General features: G+C 36.0%; 1 protein-coding gene across 17 annotated transcripts in view; it reads right to left on the bottom strand.

Moving 5' to 3' along the window:
• The window catches only part of LOC145266513 (liprin-beta-1-like), an 840,289-nt gene that overhangs the window by 206,669 nt on the left and 615,587 nt on the right, over positions 1–18,033 (bottom strand). For 11 of the 17 annotated variants that reach the window (XM_080122251.1, XM_080122249.1, XM_080122254.1 and 8 more), the window contains 2 exons: positions 13,784–13,892; positions 3,228–3,290 (listed from right to left, as the gene is read on the bottom strand). In XM_080122251.1, the coding sequence (XP_079978377.1) occupies positions 3,228–3,290; positions 13,784–13,892 (172 nt within the window). The remainder of the gene's footprint in view (positions 1–3,227; positions 3,291–13,783; positions 13,893–18,033) is intronic. The other 6 variants (XM_080122253.1, XM_080122252.1, XM_080122256.1 and 3 more) reach the window with 1 other exon arrangement.

Here is an 18,033-nt window from a genome sequence, read left to right as displayed (position 1 = left end):
CCCCCAAATACAAACCTGGAAATTTTTATGTCTCGGCACAGTACATACAGTTACAGTGGCTAGCATTCCCATGCGTTCACTCATCTGATACTAGCCAGGCTTATCCTTGCTTAACTTCAGTAGTCTAACGCGAACGGCTGTGTCAATGTGATTATGCCATATATACATATTCGTGATGGGACGATTCCAATATTTTTCCTGATTCCGATAGAATTACAGATGCCGTATTAAATTACTGATTCCGATTCTTTATAAATATCTAAATATTTAATTATGGAATTGTTATTTTCGACGATTTCTGTAAAAAAAAAAAAAAAAACATGTTAAATATGCAGATATTTTCCTAAACGTAAAAATACACTTATGGAGGATGATCTACTGATTTTAGTTTTACTGGTATTTTAAAATCAATAAATATTCATTATTTTATCATTATTACTAGCAATGGAAGGTTTTGCTTTCAACAAAAATCAAATAAAAAAAAAAAAACAATTAAAAGAATCGTTTGCCATTTTTTTTTTTCGATTCTGATTCCCCCAAATTTGTCGATTTTTCCGATTCCGATTCATCGTCCCAATACTAATATATGTTTTTATTCATAATGTCTGCAGAAATGCTGGTTTTTGTGAAAATTTTCAAACACCATAATGTTTGAAATTGTCGATCTGGCATGGAAACAATTGTAACGTAAAATGAAATAAACCTCGTGTTGATATCAACACCTTTTTTGAAGTCTTGATTTTGCTTATACAGTATATTAATGCTCAATTATGAAATATGATAATCTTCTAGCTTACTTTTTAAGTCATCTCCTTTTGGCTTAAAACTTATTGGTATATGAAAATTTACTGGATTACACGAACTCAGTATATTACATACAAGTATATATATATATATATATATATATATATATATATTGTGTGTGTGTCCTTATGCAAAACATTTTTAATGTATCGGAGGCATTTTATCAGGTGTTAAGCAGTTTTGTGGAAGACTTCGTTTCTAGATGAAACCGTTCTTTCTTTTAGGCGAACTTTTGTATTTCCTTCTCGGCTAAATAATGATGTTTTTTTTCCTCTCTTTTCTTTATAATTATAATTTCTTGATGAAATTTTTTTATCTAACACCGAGTAAGATAATCTAAGTTATTAATAAATTAGACAATAAGCCAGACGTGATTGAGCAGTGAAAGTTGCCCCAACTTGCCTATCTCAAGCATGAAAGAGTTCATCTTCGCCTAGCATATAGTTTAAAAATGATAGAAATGTGAAAACCATAGGTTACTAGAGAGAACCAAACTCCAATGAAACAGAACAAGTGAATAGAACAGCAACAAATAAATTCACTTTAATGAGGCAGGTGGTGGTTAACAATACTGACTACCTGGGTGTTCAAAGTTTGAATCTAGTTCCTAACAAAAAAAAATTTTGAAATTAAATTATATAGTAAAAACTTCATTAAAGGAATAAATAATAAAATAAATGTAACCAACCAAATAATTCTTTTGCATAGCTCAACAAATAATATTTATCTATTTACAACCGAAAAAGAATTACAATTCAAACATTAATTGAAGGACGCTGGTGTAAAAAACGGAACGTAACTCAGTCTTGAAATTTTGTTGAGACAAGAGTGATAACCAAGGACAAAGAGTTATTCCCCTTTTAATTATATATTGTTTCAAGTTCGAATTCAGCTTGTTCTACAAAATCACTTTCATTTGGGATGTTGGCAACCTTCATGTAGTTCTCTTGTAAATATCAGTTTCCTTTTTAGAAAGAATTCTTACTAGAAAAATATCGTAGAAACCAATACCAACAATAGAAGCATCTGATTCAAACGATGTCTGAAACTTAATGATTGGAGGGAAAAAGGCAAAGAAAACAGCTTTATTTCTTATGCCGACAGAGACTGGGCCAGTTCGGTGGCCTTTTATTGGACTTTAGCATCTATTCTTAGAGGTCTTCCTTTCATGCTTTGGTGAAAAGTTCTTTTAATCTAATATTTGTATTTTCCTCTTGATAAAATAAAGGCATTGTTCTCTCTTCTTAAAAGTGTTTCCGTGCCTATTTTACAAGAACTTCAATGGAATGTGTTCCACTAAACTTGTTGCACTTGTGCCAACCCCACCGCAATGTAAGCACCCCATGACTAATACAACAATCAGGAATGTTCCACCTCTTCACTGTAATGTCAGAAAGCTTTCTACTGATAGGTTCTTACCAGAATTTGCTAACTGTTTTCTCTGACTGCACCAACAGGCAAAAATTTTAAATGTAATTTATCAGTGGGGTGCCGGCCATTGCTCAGTCATAAAATACGCTTAAATGATATTTTAATTCACACAAATTTCGTATTTATTATTATAGGGTCAATTATTTCATATTATATTGTACCCAATGTATAGTCATGATTTCAAAAGTAAAATAAAACTATATGATTTGAGTGCTATCAACTAGAATCAAAACCGAAACCAAAACATAACAAAACATAATTTTATGATTGAAACTATGTCTACAAGTTAAACAAAGACTGAAGTGTATCTGTACTCAATATGGTTGGATTGTGGATAGGAGTGTGAATTTTATTAAATACAAGCTGGTTTCCATGACAACAGTGTTTTTGATAGACAAGATGCAAGCAAAGGCGGTCAGACGGTCAACAGAGTTTTCTAATTATATAGATGTGAATAAAGATCTTGTTGCACAATTCTCCACTTACGATATCCTTATAAATCTGACCCCTAATTCACAGTAATCCCTTACGTTTCAGTGGTAATGTGCCTTGTAAACAGCTGTTCTCAATCTTCTGAATTCATCAAATTCCACATGGGACTTCAAAAAGTAACATGTTTTCAAAATCTAAATATACTTTTTCTTCAGTGCTTTTTTTTAATGAAACTGCCATAAAAAAAATAAAATAATAATAAGGTTCAAAAATATTCACTCCAAAAATGTCAATTTAAAATAGGGGAAAAAAAAAATCAAGCTTATTTTCATGGCAGAATGATTTTGACTAAGCATAATCAATTTTAACATTTAAAAACAAACACATAAAAAGAACCAAGAACACTCATTAACACAGGTGGAAGCAATGGTGGATTAGTAGTGATGAGGAGAAGGAGGAGGCGAAGTAAATTAAAAAGGGAGGAGGAGGTTCCAAATGTTATAGTTAATGGTTTTAATTCAATGCTAGCAGCAGTAGCAGCAAGGGGAGATAATTCTTACGTTTTTTCTTAAGCCTATCTAAAGTTCGCTCTCTTTCTAGAGGGCGGTTGTTGCTGACGTCTCCTGAAATAAAATAAACGACAAGGCAATAAATATCAAGGGCAATATTTTAACCTTTTTGTTTAGCTTTTTTAAAAGTGAAATTTGGATTTGAAGAAAAAAACAAAAAAAATATACATATATTTTTTAAATATTTATTTCATTTTTTTTTTAATAGAAAAATTAAAAAATAACAAAATAAAATAATATTTTTTAGTTTCTAAATCTTAAATAAAAATACTAATAAAATTACAAAGACAAAATCAAGTCAAACATTCTTAATTATTCAAGGAAATTTGTAATAAAATTCTGAAAAATAAAAAAAATGGTTAACTTTTTAAACAGTCAATGAAATTATAAACAATATTTAAAAAGTAAAATTGAACTTTTTTTTTTCAGATTTCAACTCCTTCAAATCTAAAAAAGATTTTAATTAAATTTTTATAACAATATTGACATTAATAAAGCAATGTTTTTGGTTTAATGGATCATTTTTCAAATCTAAAGAAAAACATTTAAGCCTTTAATAAACTCAAAATTTGTGAAAAAAAATGTTTAAAACGAAAAATCAATAAATTTCTGTTCAGTGAATTTGCATCTTTTAAAGTTTTATTGAAATATATCCTTCAATTTGATCATGAATCTATACTACAGGGTGTGTGCAAAGAAATTCCCTTTTACTATTGCAATACCATTAACCTTGGTGGGATTAAGTCAACTTCTTCTCTGGATTGTCCTAGATCCTGAATCATGGCGGCCTATGCGTAGCAATGTTAGTACTTGTATTAACTACCGTCATGGCCAGATCCAGTTAGCTTCCTTCTGAGTATAAACAGTGTCTCTGATCATCGCAGCCCACTTTCCTGATCCAGAATTAAATCGCAGGATACAGAATTTAGCCAATTCAGATTCCAAAACCGAAAACCACCTTCTTCTAACCGGATAGGGTTTCCAGATCACTTTTGATTGTCGCTGCCAAGGTTTTCAACTGCCAACCGGCATGACAGTCCTGAGCAACCTGACTAGCAAACTGTTATTCTACCGTTGAAGGATGTTCAGCTAAGTCTTCCTTGATGGTTGTGGTTCAGGTCCTCATCTAATCACAATTAGCCCTGATAGAGTTGAGCTGGCTTCTTTCTGGTTTGAACTAAATTCTGAATCAACCTGCCCTAACAAACAGCAGTGTTATTTTTTGTACCGGCTAGAATTCTGGTTAGGTTGGGCCAGCTTCCTTCTAACCATTGCAGCTCACATTCACCGATCCTGAGTTAAAACACATAATATGACTAGCTAATCCAGATTTCAAAGTTGAAGACTACACTTTTGTAATCTGATAGGGCTTCTAAATCACCTTCAATTGTTGCTGTCCAAGTTTTCAATTGTCTACCAGCACGACGGTCCTGAGCCAAGTTACACAAGCTGTGATTTCACCATCAAAGGCTGATCACCTGTGGACCAAAGAGTTCTGCTAAGTCTTCCTTGATGGTTGCGGACCAGATCCTTAGCTGATTACAAACATGCTTGCACTCAGCACTATATTATGCGTTTAAAACAGTCTTTTGCAGCTACAATCTATAATTAGTTTCCCTATAGTGAACTGGCAGAGCTACCCAGTGTTGCCCAGGAGAATAAAGATCAAAACAGAAATGGTTAAAAAGTGCGTGTGACATCTTTATATCAAAACTTCTAGCGCTACCTATATCAATTTCTCTTTCTTTGACTTTGGAATATAGCAAGATTGTTGCTCATTATATAATTACGAATATCATCTTTAAATTTAGAACCTATCAAGATAATCAGAGTCTCAATATACGAAAGCAATTAAAGAAATGGGAAAAATATATAAAAATAAAATTGAATAAATTACAATATTTATTGATCCATCAACTTTAAACAAGGAATCATAATAAAAAAGAGATTAAGGATTTTTTCTTAATATAATTCCTTGTTTGAATTTGATGGTTCAATAAATATTGTAATTTATTCAATCCATAATCTATTTTTCCTACTTCTTGTTTCTATGTTAATTTGATCTTCTTAGTTGACTACATGTTCATACTTGGACATCAATTTAAATATCCTTTACATAATTCTACTCCAGTAGCTTCTTCCCCCAGAACCGCTAGACTCTGGAATTCCATTCCAGGCCACTGCTTCCCCAACTGTACTGACATGCAGAAGTTCAAGTGTAACGTGAACCGACATCTTGCTGCCCAAATCCCAACATAGTACCCCAGTAGTTGTTGCCCCTGATAGTAGCCCCCTACACCAAAGTGGCAATGTGCCTTGTTTGGGGTGAAAATGTAATAAAAAATAAAAAAAATAATTATATAATTTTTTAAACATTACTTTCTTTTCTTTTCTTGTAGTTTTCAATTTTTGTGCTAATCAGCAATGTTATAAGAAGTCTATCCGGAATTTTTGCTACCTATTTTCCTCTGATAGAAATCTCACCTGTCTGTTTAAATGTATGTATCGCAAAATCTTTCGACAGAGGCGACGGATTTTCACGAGATCGGTATCGTTTTGAAGCTCAATTAAATATTGAAAAATTGGTTAAAAACATTAATTCCTTCACTCTTAAGTGGGCACTTTTCTACAGGTAGCAGTCACTTCTTTCGCTGATATTTTCAAAAGCCATCTCCTCTTTTCGATTGACTAGCCTTAATTTAAACCTATATCACTTCCGGTTTGGCGATGGGCGCAACAGCAAAGACGTCACATTTTTTTTCAACTTCTTGTCCTCCATCGCGGTACGGGTTCGAGCCTGCCTGCCTACTACCACTTTTTTTTTTTTTTTTTTTTTGCTCAACATACACCTCCAAACACCCGGGCAACACCAGGCACCCAAGCTAGCTTTCCTCTAAAGTAAAAAGCCAAATTTTTTAAACTCCATGGAATAAGGAAATAATTAATTTTATCTTGTATTCGTTGTTATGAATAATACATTTTGTAAAGTCATAATTTGCATATTTTTAAGCCCCTCCATATATATATATATATATATATATATATATATATATATATATACACACATATATATAATTTTATGTATTTATTTCCAGAATACAACGATGCTGAATATGTGAGCCTGACGGATCCTCACAGGGATGAAAATGTGAAAAATTCTATATAGCTTAATTGCCGTATATGTTTCCAAAACTTATATGTAAAAATCCTGCTTTAACAGTATTTATATAGTAAACTGTAGGGGATCTGATGAACGTAAGACATAAAAACATAAGAAAAACATTAAACTAAACAAATGTGGCAATAATCTTCGGAAGTTTTGAATCTTAAGATAAACCCAGGACGATAGCTAATTAAAGCCTCTATTTGCACATCTGTACTCATACCTGGCATAGTAATACAAGTCTAAAACCAACAAATGTGGTGAAGATGAATAGATTTCAGGGGGAGGGGGGAATTAGTAAGCCAAAGAATAAACCTCCACCTGGTACCCCCCCACCACCACCACCACCATCACTTGTGTTTATACAACTCAATAGGGGCCATTCCTTTGGATTAATCCACAGGATTTCTACAAAGAACATGAACGATTAATTTCATTCGCTTATCTAACATATAAAAAAGTTACCCTGCTGGATTTGCAGAGTCAGATCCAAATAGCATTTCTGCAGACTTCTTAAACTTTACTTTTGACCAGCCAAGTTTCATTTGTTATTATTATACCGGGTTATTGGCAATTAATGTGCTTTGCTACAATTTATTTAATTATTAAATATATTGAGATTCATTCTTATCAGCAGACATAAATGTGGTGCAAAACTGTTCTGTACAAGGATGGAGTATTATTGCCACATCTGAGCAGGAGCTGCTAGAAGCAGCTTATCCTGCCTTGACAGAGTTCAAAATAGACTTTGTAGCTTTGTGGAGGATGCTCTTTTCTCTTCCCTGCAACCTCTTTCCCACAGAATAGACGTTGCAAGCCTGTCTCTGCTTTATCGTTATTTTCATGGCAATTGCTCGTCTGAGCTTCAATCTATGCCCCCCCCTCACCAAACTTTCACGAAAAACACTCATCTAGCCAAAAACCACTATCAATAATTTCCCACACTCTTTATCTGTGTCTAAACCTAAATGTAGATTCTATGAACAAAGCTGCACACCTGTGGAAAAAAAAAAAAAAAAAATTAATTTTACCCTTACTGGGATTCTTTTGGTCTAACATATGTTATCTTGTTTGATTTTCCAAATCAGACCCAAATAGCATTTAGGCTTACAAATCAAAATTTGCTTCTGACTAGCCAATTTACATTTGTTGTTGTCATAGCATGTTATTAGTACATTTGCGCATATTTTATTGATTTGCAAATATAGGTTCTTTTTTTACTAATTTTCATAAATTTTTAACCATAGAATATAATCTCCAAAAAGCCTGCAAATTTTCACATATCTTTGGTTCTATAGACAAAACTATGACCATTTCAAAATTCAATTTCGCTACAAGTATATATATATATATATATATATATAGTGGAAATGGTAATTAATAAAAACTGAAGAAAGTGCTCAATACTGTTGTAGAGCAAATATGCGTTTTATTTTTATTATCGTATCTTTCTGTTAAGTTACATTATTGTTTCAGCTACCCGGCCGTTTTTTTTGCCGTCTGTAGCTTCCTCAGACTTTTACAGAAATGTTCTTTATTATGGGATGAAAGAGGTCAGGGTCGAGTGTGAGGTGGGTGGAAGAAAGAGGAAGGGAACAAGGGGGGAAGGTGGGAGGTGGCGCTTGGTATGTCGGTAATGTTTTAGTTTTGGGGTTTAAGGAACTTGTGGGGGAGGGTCTGGGAAGTTCATTTCTGGTGTGGCTGAGGGCATAAGGATACATGGAGGGGCAAGGGAATATGTGGGGGTAGGAGGAGGGGGCGTTACTTTAAAATTCGAGTCTTAATGTTAAAGTTTTTAGCGTCTCGTTGGTGAGATCATTTCTTGGTAGGTATGTCTTGACCTGTTGGGTGTTAGCTTATGTTTGGAGGCGGGGGGGGGGCTATGATTTGGTTTATCTATTTTTTTAGTTTTTTTTGTTGTTAATTGTTTGGAGAGGATTAGCTAGTGGCCCAGGCACGGGTACACACATGCACACGTATATACTTAAAAGAAACGGTTACATGTACACATACATCCCAACCCTGGCATACAAATATATGCATATATGTGCGCCTGCATGCATAGACCCCTGCGTTGCTCCAGCTTACATCAAATTTTCTTTAAGGTGCTAAAATTGGGTATGCGTGCGCAGGCATGGATGCGTTCATACACAGATATATACACACATCGACACCCCTGCCCCAAAGGAGGCGATTATATGGGCCCATATGCGCATATTGATTCAGGTATACCTGCACCCCACGCATACATGCAAGCGCACATACAGATACCAATACTCGTGAACACATACATCGACATATATACACAGCTGCACGCTCTCACACACGTATGCAGACAGCAGGCGGCGGACACATATACTTTCACATCCACATACGCATACACAGTTACGTGCACATATACATCAGTACCCCATGTACATACGGACGCCCACGTGGATGTACACATGCGTGCATACACACACATACACACGCAGTTATACAGACAGTTACTGGTATAGACATATTCGTCTGCATAGATTTAAATCTAAGTTCATTTGTGGGTATATAGGCGCAATACTTTCGTTCGATGTAGACATGGTTATACATAGACATGAGCATAAACTCATTCCCAGGGTTCTATACATAATATTTTCATTTTCATTAGTGGGGTTTTTTTTTGTTAGATGTGGGTGCACACGGGTGCGCCGGCATACTCCTCCGCATACAAATACAACCCACAGATGCACGTCGCCACACGCATGCATGTACACAGATATACATGCATACACATATGCTCTTGTTATATGCATCTGCAAAGATACATACCCACACTCCCTCAAGCACAGAGATGTGCGCACGCATATACATACGGGTATATAGCGTGACATACCGTAAATGTGGGCACGGGTGTCATCCACATATACTTACATACGCATTAATAAGTACCCACATACCCGAGATAGTGGTCCTAGGTAACCATGTTTATAGATTTTGGGGAGAAGTTTGAGGTGGTTTATATGGGAATTGAGTGCTGTAGTTATTGTTCTAAGTTGGGGTATTTGTTTTTTTTTTTAGGGTATTATCGATCAGTTTAGGCGGAAGGCTATATTGGGGTGTCATACTCTAAGGTATGCGTCTATGCACATGAGGCGTCGGTTGGTTGTATATTTCCATGTGTACTTACCTGTGCAGGTGTAAATCCACATAGTTATATGTAATTTCCGTGTTAAGTCGTGGAGGTTGCATGTAGGGTGTGTTGGGGTTGGGTGGGTGGGGGGTTATGTGGGATGAGGTTATGCGGTGTTTAGAATCGGTGGTGACTGGGGGTATGTGTTATTTTGTTGGATTTAGGGGGATTCTTAGGGGGAGGGGGTAAGGTGGTGTGGGGTGTAGGGGGAGTTGGTTGAGGGGGTTTGGTTGAGTGTATGTCATGGTAGTTGTGGTGGGTGGTTGTATTGGATATATAATTTGAGGGATTTAAGGTGGTGTTGTCAAAGGGATGTTTTAGAGAGGTGTATAGTTGCTAAGGAGGTGGGATTTGTAATGTCTACAGTTTATGGTGGTTTCCTGTGTTTTGTTTAGTAATTTGTCTCTGTCTTTAAAATTGGAGATAAGGAGTTTCTCGTTTAGGCAGAGGAGACATGGGGAGTTTAGGGATTTACATGTGCTAGATTTTCTAAGGATTTCCCATTTAATGGTTGATGTAAGGTTATTTGGGGTTAGATGTAGATAGTGGGTAGTTAGTGAGGTTTTGTTTGGGTGGTTAGGGTTTGTGAAGGAGCATTTATGTACTCTGAATCTATCCTTAAATGAGGTGCCGGTCAGGCCAATATAACATTTTTTGTCGTTTGGGTTTTCTTTAGGTGCAATTGTGGCTTTATATACTACTTCTGTTTGTAGGCATTGTTGATTAAGTGGGCATTCCGATTTGTTGTTGCAGTTGCACTTGTTCTTGTTGGTGTTGTTTGTATTTTCATCTTTGTTAAGTATTTTTCTGTTATGTTTTTGATTATTTGTTCTAGGTTGTCCGTACAACTGTAGCTGAGTTTAATTGTGTTTTTGTTGAAGATTTTGTGTAGTACGTGGCTGGGTGGGAAGTGGTTGTTTTTTAGTTGGAAGAATTTAGTGCCAAGCTTTGTTTTGACCATTGTATTGAAGGGAGGATTGAACCAAATTATTTTCCTAGTTCTATTTCTCTTGTTTGCGGTATTGGGTGGATTAGGTTTAATGTAATTGAAGGTGGTGTTTGGGTGACCACTTTCCTTAAGTGCATTTTCGTAGAAGGGTTTATGTTTGTTAAAAATTTCGAGTTTGGAGGAGTTGGTGCTAAGTCTTTTTTCGATAGATGAGGGGATGTGTTTAATTATATGTTTTGGGTAGTTTGATAGTGGGTGTATATAGAGTGGGTAGGTGTTGTCTTTGGTGTAGGGTTCGTATGTGTTGCTTGAGAGGTTGAGAGTTACATTGAGGAAGTTGACGGTTTTTATGTTGGATTTGATGTCTAGTTTTAGGCCTATTTTGTTCATTTCTTTAGTTAACGTATATACGTATATAAACGTATATATATATATATACATATATATATTTTTTAGCAATTTTATAAGTTCTAAATCTCAGCGATGTTTGATAAGAATTTTAAAAATGAAGGCTTGTTGGAAAATGACCTGAATTGTATAAATGGGCTATGTGACATTTGCCCTAAAGGTCGCACATAAGGAGAATCATCCAGAGCCTATTTTTGGCACTTTTTTACAGCCATAAAATCTTTCAATCATAGTTATTTGTTTTCCTAGTTTTGCACGTAAATTACAAAATATCTGATATTTCCCAAAACCTCTAGCCTTGATGGAGGAGAGACTAAAACTTGCTATAGTTTCAAATGATTAGAAATAACAGCAAGGAGAGACTGGATTTCAAATATTTCTCATGGTATATCTCCCCTCTTTGGTTTTCATAAATAAAATAAATTTCACAGTATATAAGGATTGTTCAATACCAGAGATATTCATAATCGTACTCTATTTCCAAAAGGAAGGAGATATAACATGAGAAATATTTGGAATCAAGTCTCCCCTTGCTTTTATTTCAGATTATTTTAAACCATAGCAGCAAGTTTTAGTCTCCCCTTCATCAAGGTCAGAGGTTTTGGGGATGAAATATGTGTGTATGTACTTAAAAGCAGCTCGATCTCTCTAATCTTTCCCTTAACGACCAACTGACACAAGACAAAATGCTATTTTTTTTTCCAACAAAACATCTCGCAGATCTCCGACCCAAATTTATGACATCTACGGAGAAAACGATAAGCAATGGGTTATGACCATCACATTCCCCGGACTTCTCATCATGTGATTTTTATCTTCGGGAAACTTTAAAACAAAAAGTTTATGCAAATAATCCTCACAATCAGGGCCAACTAAAGGAGAACATTACCAACGCTATCAGGAGAATCACCAGAGCAGATCTACAGGCAGTATCTGCAAACGGTGTTAAACATGCCCTGAAATGCATAGATGCAAACAAGGAGCACTTACAACATCTTTTATAACACTACAGATAATTTAACCAATAAAAGAACGCTCCTTTCTTGGGCTACTTTTAAGTGGGCCACTCTATATATAATATTATATACACACACGTGTATATTATATATGTGTGTGTATATATACATTATATATATAAATATATATAGTGTGTGCGTTTGTATATATACATAGAATTGCATTCATTAGCAAAATATCTACCTAATTTGCATATTTTTTTTAAACATTCATTTTAAATTAATTCCCTTTTAGTGTTTTTTGGTTTTCTTATGGAATGATCATCTTTAGTTAACTTTTATGTGTAATTATATTCATGCAGATGTTCTACATAATTTATACTTGTGTAATTTTTGCGTAAGAAAAGTTATAAACACAACCCTCTTTCTATATATATTTATATATGCAATTGTTTAAAAGTTTTGCCTAACAAACTCCTGTCATGAAACTTATTCAAACCTTTATATTTGGGTTATAGCCAGGGAAAATCGGTGGAAAAGTGTGAAAATAAAAAACATATGAAATTTGCCAGGTGAAGGTCGAACGACATTATAAACATACATGCATAATGTAATAGCTATTGGTCATGGTTTAATTTTTAGCTTTGCAGCAAACATGTCTTCATAACTTGGGCATTAACGTTAAAGGAAAAAGTAAATTATAAGCTAAATGTATTGGTTTTGATTCTCAGTGGTTGCGCAGGAGTCATTTTGTTTTTTTTAATTTTTAAATCATTACTATAAATTGGATCCAATATAATATAAAAATATGAAACTGTGTTAATCAAAATATCATATTTAAGTGTATTTTATGACTGGGCAATGCCGGGTGGCCTGCTAGTATATATATATGTGTGTGTGTGTGTGTGCGCATATACATACATATATATATATATATATATATATATATATATATATACTAGCCTGGGTGTCCAGCATTGCCCAGGTGTTTGGAGGTGCGTGTTTGAGAAAAAAAAAAGAAAAGAAGAGTGGTAGTACGCAGGCAGGCTCGAATCTGTATCATGAAGGAGGAAAAGAACGTGAAAAAATAAACGTGACATCTTTGCCATTCCATCCATCGCCAAACCGAGAGTGGCAAAGGTTTAAATTAAGGCTAGATAATCAAAAAGAGGGGATGATTTTCGAAAATATCGCTGAAAAAAAGCAACCCCTTCCTGTAGAAAAGTGTTCAGTTGAGGGTGAAAGAATGAATGTCTTTGGCCAATTTTCCGATATTTGTCGTCCGAAGGGTCAAGCTTCAAAAGGATACCAATCTTGTGAAAATCCATCACCTCTGTCGAAAGTTTTAAGCATACATACATTTAAATAGACAAGTGAGATTTATATTATAGATTAAAAGCAAGTTTTGCTTCTTGCTCATTTTTATTTTTTGGTTATTTTAAAATGTTTCATATTGTCAATCGTTGTACCAAACTAAATAATTAAAAAATTTAATGCATATTATTATATTTCCAATAACATGGTATAACAACAAATGTAAATTGACTAGTCAGAAGCAAAGTTTAATTTGTCAGCTTAAATGCTGTTTCGGTTGGATTTGGAAACTGACAAGATAACTTTATATGTTAGACTATGTGTTATCCACCAGGTAGGATAAAATTAATATTTCCAGCATTTACAATAAAAGGGGAGGAGATTTTATTGCTAGTTCGAAGGGTCACAGTTATTTTTATTTAGGGCAGGGTACAAATGGTGTCCATTGGAGCAGTTGAAATCTTATAGATTTAAAAGAAAAGATGTCCAAAAGGAGATAAATATTAAGGAAACAGATGAAGACAGCAGCATCCAGATGCTGATTTTCCTTAAAAAAAAATAAATATTTTGAAAATGATCAAAACTACGTACCTGCCGTCTCTGAAGGCAAAACGCTGCCATTTTTTGTAATCCGTAGTTTCAAATCTGAAACCTCACCATCTTTAAGGATGAGTTTTGTTTCGAGTTCTGCGATGCGTTTCTGCAAGAGGTGAAAATAATTGAATTTGTATAGGAAGATTATGAATAGTTTTCAGTGTTCGGTTATATTACAAAATATATTTCAAAAATATTTTTTTTACTTTTGTGTTTGTAAATACATAAGAAAATAATTAAATAATATCATAATGAATAGATTTAAGAAAAGAGAAAGAATGGAAGGAAAAAAGAAAAATGTAGAAAAGAAAAAAAGGAGAAAATAGTGGGTAGGAAAAATAGGAAAGGGAGAGAAAAAAGAGACAAGGGGAGAGGAAAACTAAGACGGGGGGGGGGTAAAATGGAACCGGGGGAGGGGAGACAAAGATGGAGGGGGAGAGGAAAACAGAGATGGAGGGAGAGGAAAACGGAGACGAGGGAGGGAACGTAGGGGAGAGGAAAACGGAGACGGGGGGGGAGAACGGGGAGGGAGAGGAAAAAAGAGGAAGTAGAGAGGGAAAATGAGGCAGAGGAGAGGAAAAAAAGAAGTTGGGGAGAGGAAAAAAGTAGGGGAGAGGAAAAAAAGAAGTAGGGGAGAGGAAAAGAGCAGTAAAAGGAGAAGAGTAAGAAGATGACAAGAAATAAAATGAGAAAGAGGATGAAGATGAAAAGAAGGATGGTTTTAGTTTTGTGATGTATCACTATTCTATAAGGTATTTAATTCCAAATAGATCTGTCAAATAAAATTCTATGCATAAGTATTTATTTTCCCAGAATGCATTGTTCAAATATCATTACTTGTATAATGAAAATTCACAGTAATGATGGAGACATAAATCTGGGGAATAAGAGTTAGGACGACGGGGGAATAAGAGTTAGGACGACGGGGGAATAAGAGTTAGGACGACGGGGGAATAAGAGTTAGGACGACGGGGGAAGAACAGTTAGGACGACGGGGGAAGAACAGTTAGGACGACGGGGGAAGAACAGTTAGGACGACGGGGGAAGAACAGTTAGGACGACGGGGGAAGAACAGTTAGGACGACGGGGGAAGAACAGTTAGGACGACGGGGGAAGAACAGTTAGGACGACGGGGGAAGAACAGTTAGGACGACGGGGGAAGAACAGTTAGGACGACGGGGGAAGAACAGTTAGGACGACGGGGGAAGAACAGTTAGGACGACGGGGGGGAAGAACAGTTAGGACGACGGGGGGGAGAACAGTTAGGACGACGGGGGGAGAACAGTTAGGACGACGGGGGGGAGAACAGTTAGGACGACGGGGGGGAGAACAGTTAGGACGACGGGGGGAGAACAGTTAGGACGACGGGGGGAGAACAGTTAGGACGACGGGGGGAGAACAGTTAGGACGACGGGGGGAGAACAGTTAGGACGACGGGGGGAGAACAGTTAGGACGACGGGGGGAGAACAGTTAGGACGACGGGGGGAGAACAGTTAGGACGACGGGGGGAGAACAGTTAGGACGACGGGGGGAGAACAGTTAGGACGACGGGGGGAGAACAGTTAGGACGACGGGGGGAGAAGAGTTAGGACGACGGGGGAAGAAGAGTTAGGACGAGGGGGAAGAAGAGTTAGGACGAGGGGGAAGAAGAGTTAGGACGAGGGGGAAGAAGAGTTAGGACGAGGGGGAAGAAGAGTTAGGACGAGGGGGAAGAAGAGTTAGGACGAGGGGGAAGAAGAGTTAGGACGAGGGGGAAGAAGAGTTAGGACGAGGGGGAAGAAGAGTTAGGACGAGGGGGAAGAAGAGTTAGGACGAGGGGGAAGAAGAGTTAGGACGAGGGGGAAGAAGAGTTAGGACGAGGGGGAAGAAGAGTTAGGACGAGGGGGAAGAAGAGTTAGGACGAGGGGGAAGAAGAGTTAGGACGAGGGGGAAGAAGAGTTAGGACGAGGGGGAAGAAGAGTTAGGACGAGGGGGAAGAAGAGTTAGGACGAGGGGGAAGAAGAATTAGGACGAGGGGGAAGAAGAATTAGGACGAGGGGGAAGAAGAATTAGGACGAGGGGGAAGAAGAGTTAGGTCGCGGGGGAAGAAGAGTTAGAACGAGGAGATAGGAGGAGGAGGAGTTAAAGAAAGTGAGTAGTAGTTGTAGTAGTACGAGTAGAGCGAGAAGAACAAAAGAAAAAGGGAAATAACTAGAAGAAAGGGTAGCAAGACAAGGAGAAAGTATAGTAAGAGCAAGAAATAATATGAAGAGGACTAGTAAAAAGGCGGTGTAAGAGAGGGAGTAGGATTAAGGAGGCAAGGAATATGTAGGAGACGAGGAGGGGTAAAAGGAGATGTAAAAAGAAATAAAAGGGACAAAGAAAAAAAAATGTCAAACATGATAAAATAAAAAATAATTGAAAAAAAAAAAAAAAGACAAACAACGAAAAAGAAAATAAAAGGAGGATTTTTTAATCGTCTGCGGTGGTTGCAGTCACTCGGCTTCGAGCCAACAAAACAGGGGGAGGTAACTGTTGCATTTGGAACCTAATTTGGACTTAACCGCTCCACTCAACGTAACACACTTTCAATCCGTTTATTTATCTCCCCCTCCAACATGTCTATCTACAAATCTTTTATTACGATAACAAATCTAAATATATATCAATGCACAGATATTTTTGTCCGGACTCTTTTGAGAGCTTTTATGAAAAAGTAAATAAAGCATATATTAAAAATAAATAAATAAAATAAAATAAAAATACACTTCTCAGAAATGTCCCATTTAGATAACCTAAAACCATAAATAATATAAAACTAGCAGATAGACTCTGCTTTACTCAGGTGTCAAATATCCAGAGTAATTTTATTTTTACTTTGGTAAGTTCTCAAAAATAAAGGGCCCCTTTCCTACAGCTAACACTTGTTTTTTTTTTTTTCTTTCTTTCTTTTTCATTGCATTTTCACTCCAAACAAGGTTCGGTGTCACTTTGATGTAAGAGGCTACTATCTGGGACATAAGTTGCAGGGATACTTTGAAGGAAGTTGTGCAGCAAAATGTCTGTTCACATTACACTTGAACTTCTGCGTGTCAGTACAGTCGGGGAAGCAGGGACCCGGAAGGGAATTCCAAAGCCTAGCAGTTCTGGGGAAGAAACTATTAGAGTAGAAGGCTTTCTGTTATCTGGAGATTTCTGTGTAGGGGTGGGACTTTGCTGCTTGTCAGGTTTGTCGGGGGGTATTTATGTCGAGGGGACACAAGGGCTTGTAGTTCATTGGAGCATATACCGTTAAAATACTTGTAAAACAGGCAGAGGGGTGCAACATTTCGTCGGTGAGAGGCTGAAGCCTAGCTTGACTAGTTTGAGGCCTATTATGAAATATACATACCTGAGTGTTCATATAAAATTCTCCTTACCTCTCAAAGTTGAGGTAGCAAAACAAAACAATACAGTATATTAATTTCTTTCTCCCACAATCTTTGTTTGTTATCGTTTATCTTTCTTGTGACTTTTCCAGATTCCAGGAGAAGAATCCATCTAGTCTGGTGGAGTATCCAGCTTAGTGTTGCTAAGTAGTATTCCAGTAGTGTTACTAAGTAATAAGTAGTACTCCAGTAGTGTTACTTGAGGTAACACTACTGGAAGGTGCATACCATTTCTCATGTGAACCAGTGTGCAGTCATGGTGAAGAGAGCTAATTTGGGCTTCGATGTCATTTTGAATATTTGGTCACGGTTTCTCCTGTACAGATAGACCAAAGATACTTAAGGATGATGCTGAGTATTTGTTTAAACTATCTCCCCTTTTTTTTTTAATTTATTTATTTTTATTTATTTATTTATTTTTTATTTATTTTTTTATTTATTTATTTTTTATTTATTTATTTTTTTTTACAAATATGAAAGTTCAGCCGATTAATCATACACCAGCAAGAATTAAATAAATGAAATCTTTAAAATATTTTACAATTTCAAAATATTCTAAATACTATTTTTTGCCACTTTTATACATTTATAGAATACTAGTAGATGTACCCTGCATTGCCCGATATTAAACCTAACATTAAATATTTTTAAAAAACAAAAAACAAAACAAAAAGAAACCGAGACATGTGCATGCGAGTACAATGTTTTTTCTAAACACTTCACTTCTTGTAAGTAGGAAAAAAAAATACTTGCGCTGAGATCGAAACCTAAACTAAAGACAGTGAGTCAAGTATGATAACCATTAGGCCAGCTTGACACCATGCTTACAAAGTGTTTTC

The sequence above is a fragment of the Euprymna scolopes genome, chromosome 41 (genome assembly GCF_053919585.1).
Source record: "Euprymna scolopes isolate OS-2025 chromosome 41, ASM5391958v1, whole genome shotgun sequence".
Taxonomy (NCBI): domain Eukaryota; kingdom Metazoa; phylum Mollusca; class Cephalopoda; order Sepiida; family Sepiolidae; genus Euprymna; species Euprymna scolopes.
The sequence above is the reverse complement of the archived record's forward strand: the minus strand, read 5'-3'. Positions and strand labels throughout refer to the sequence as shown.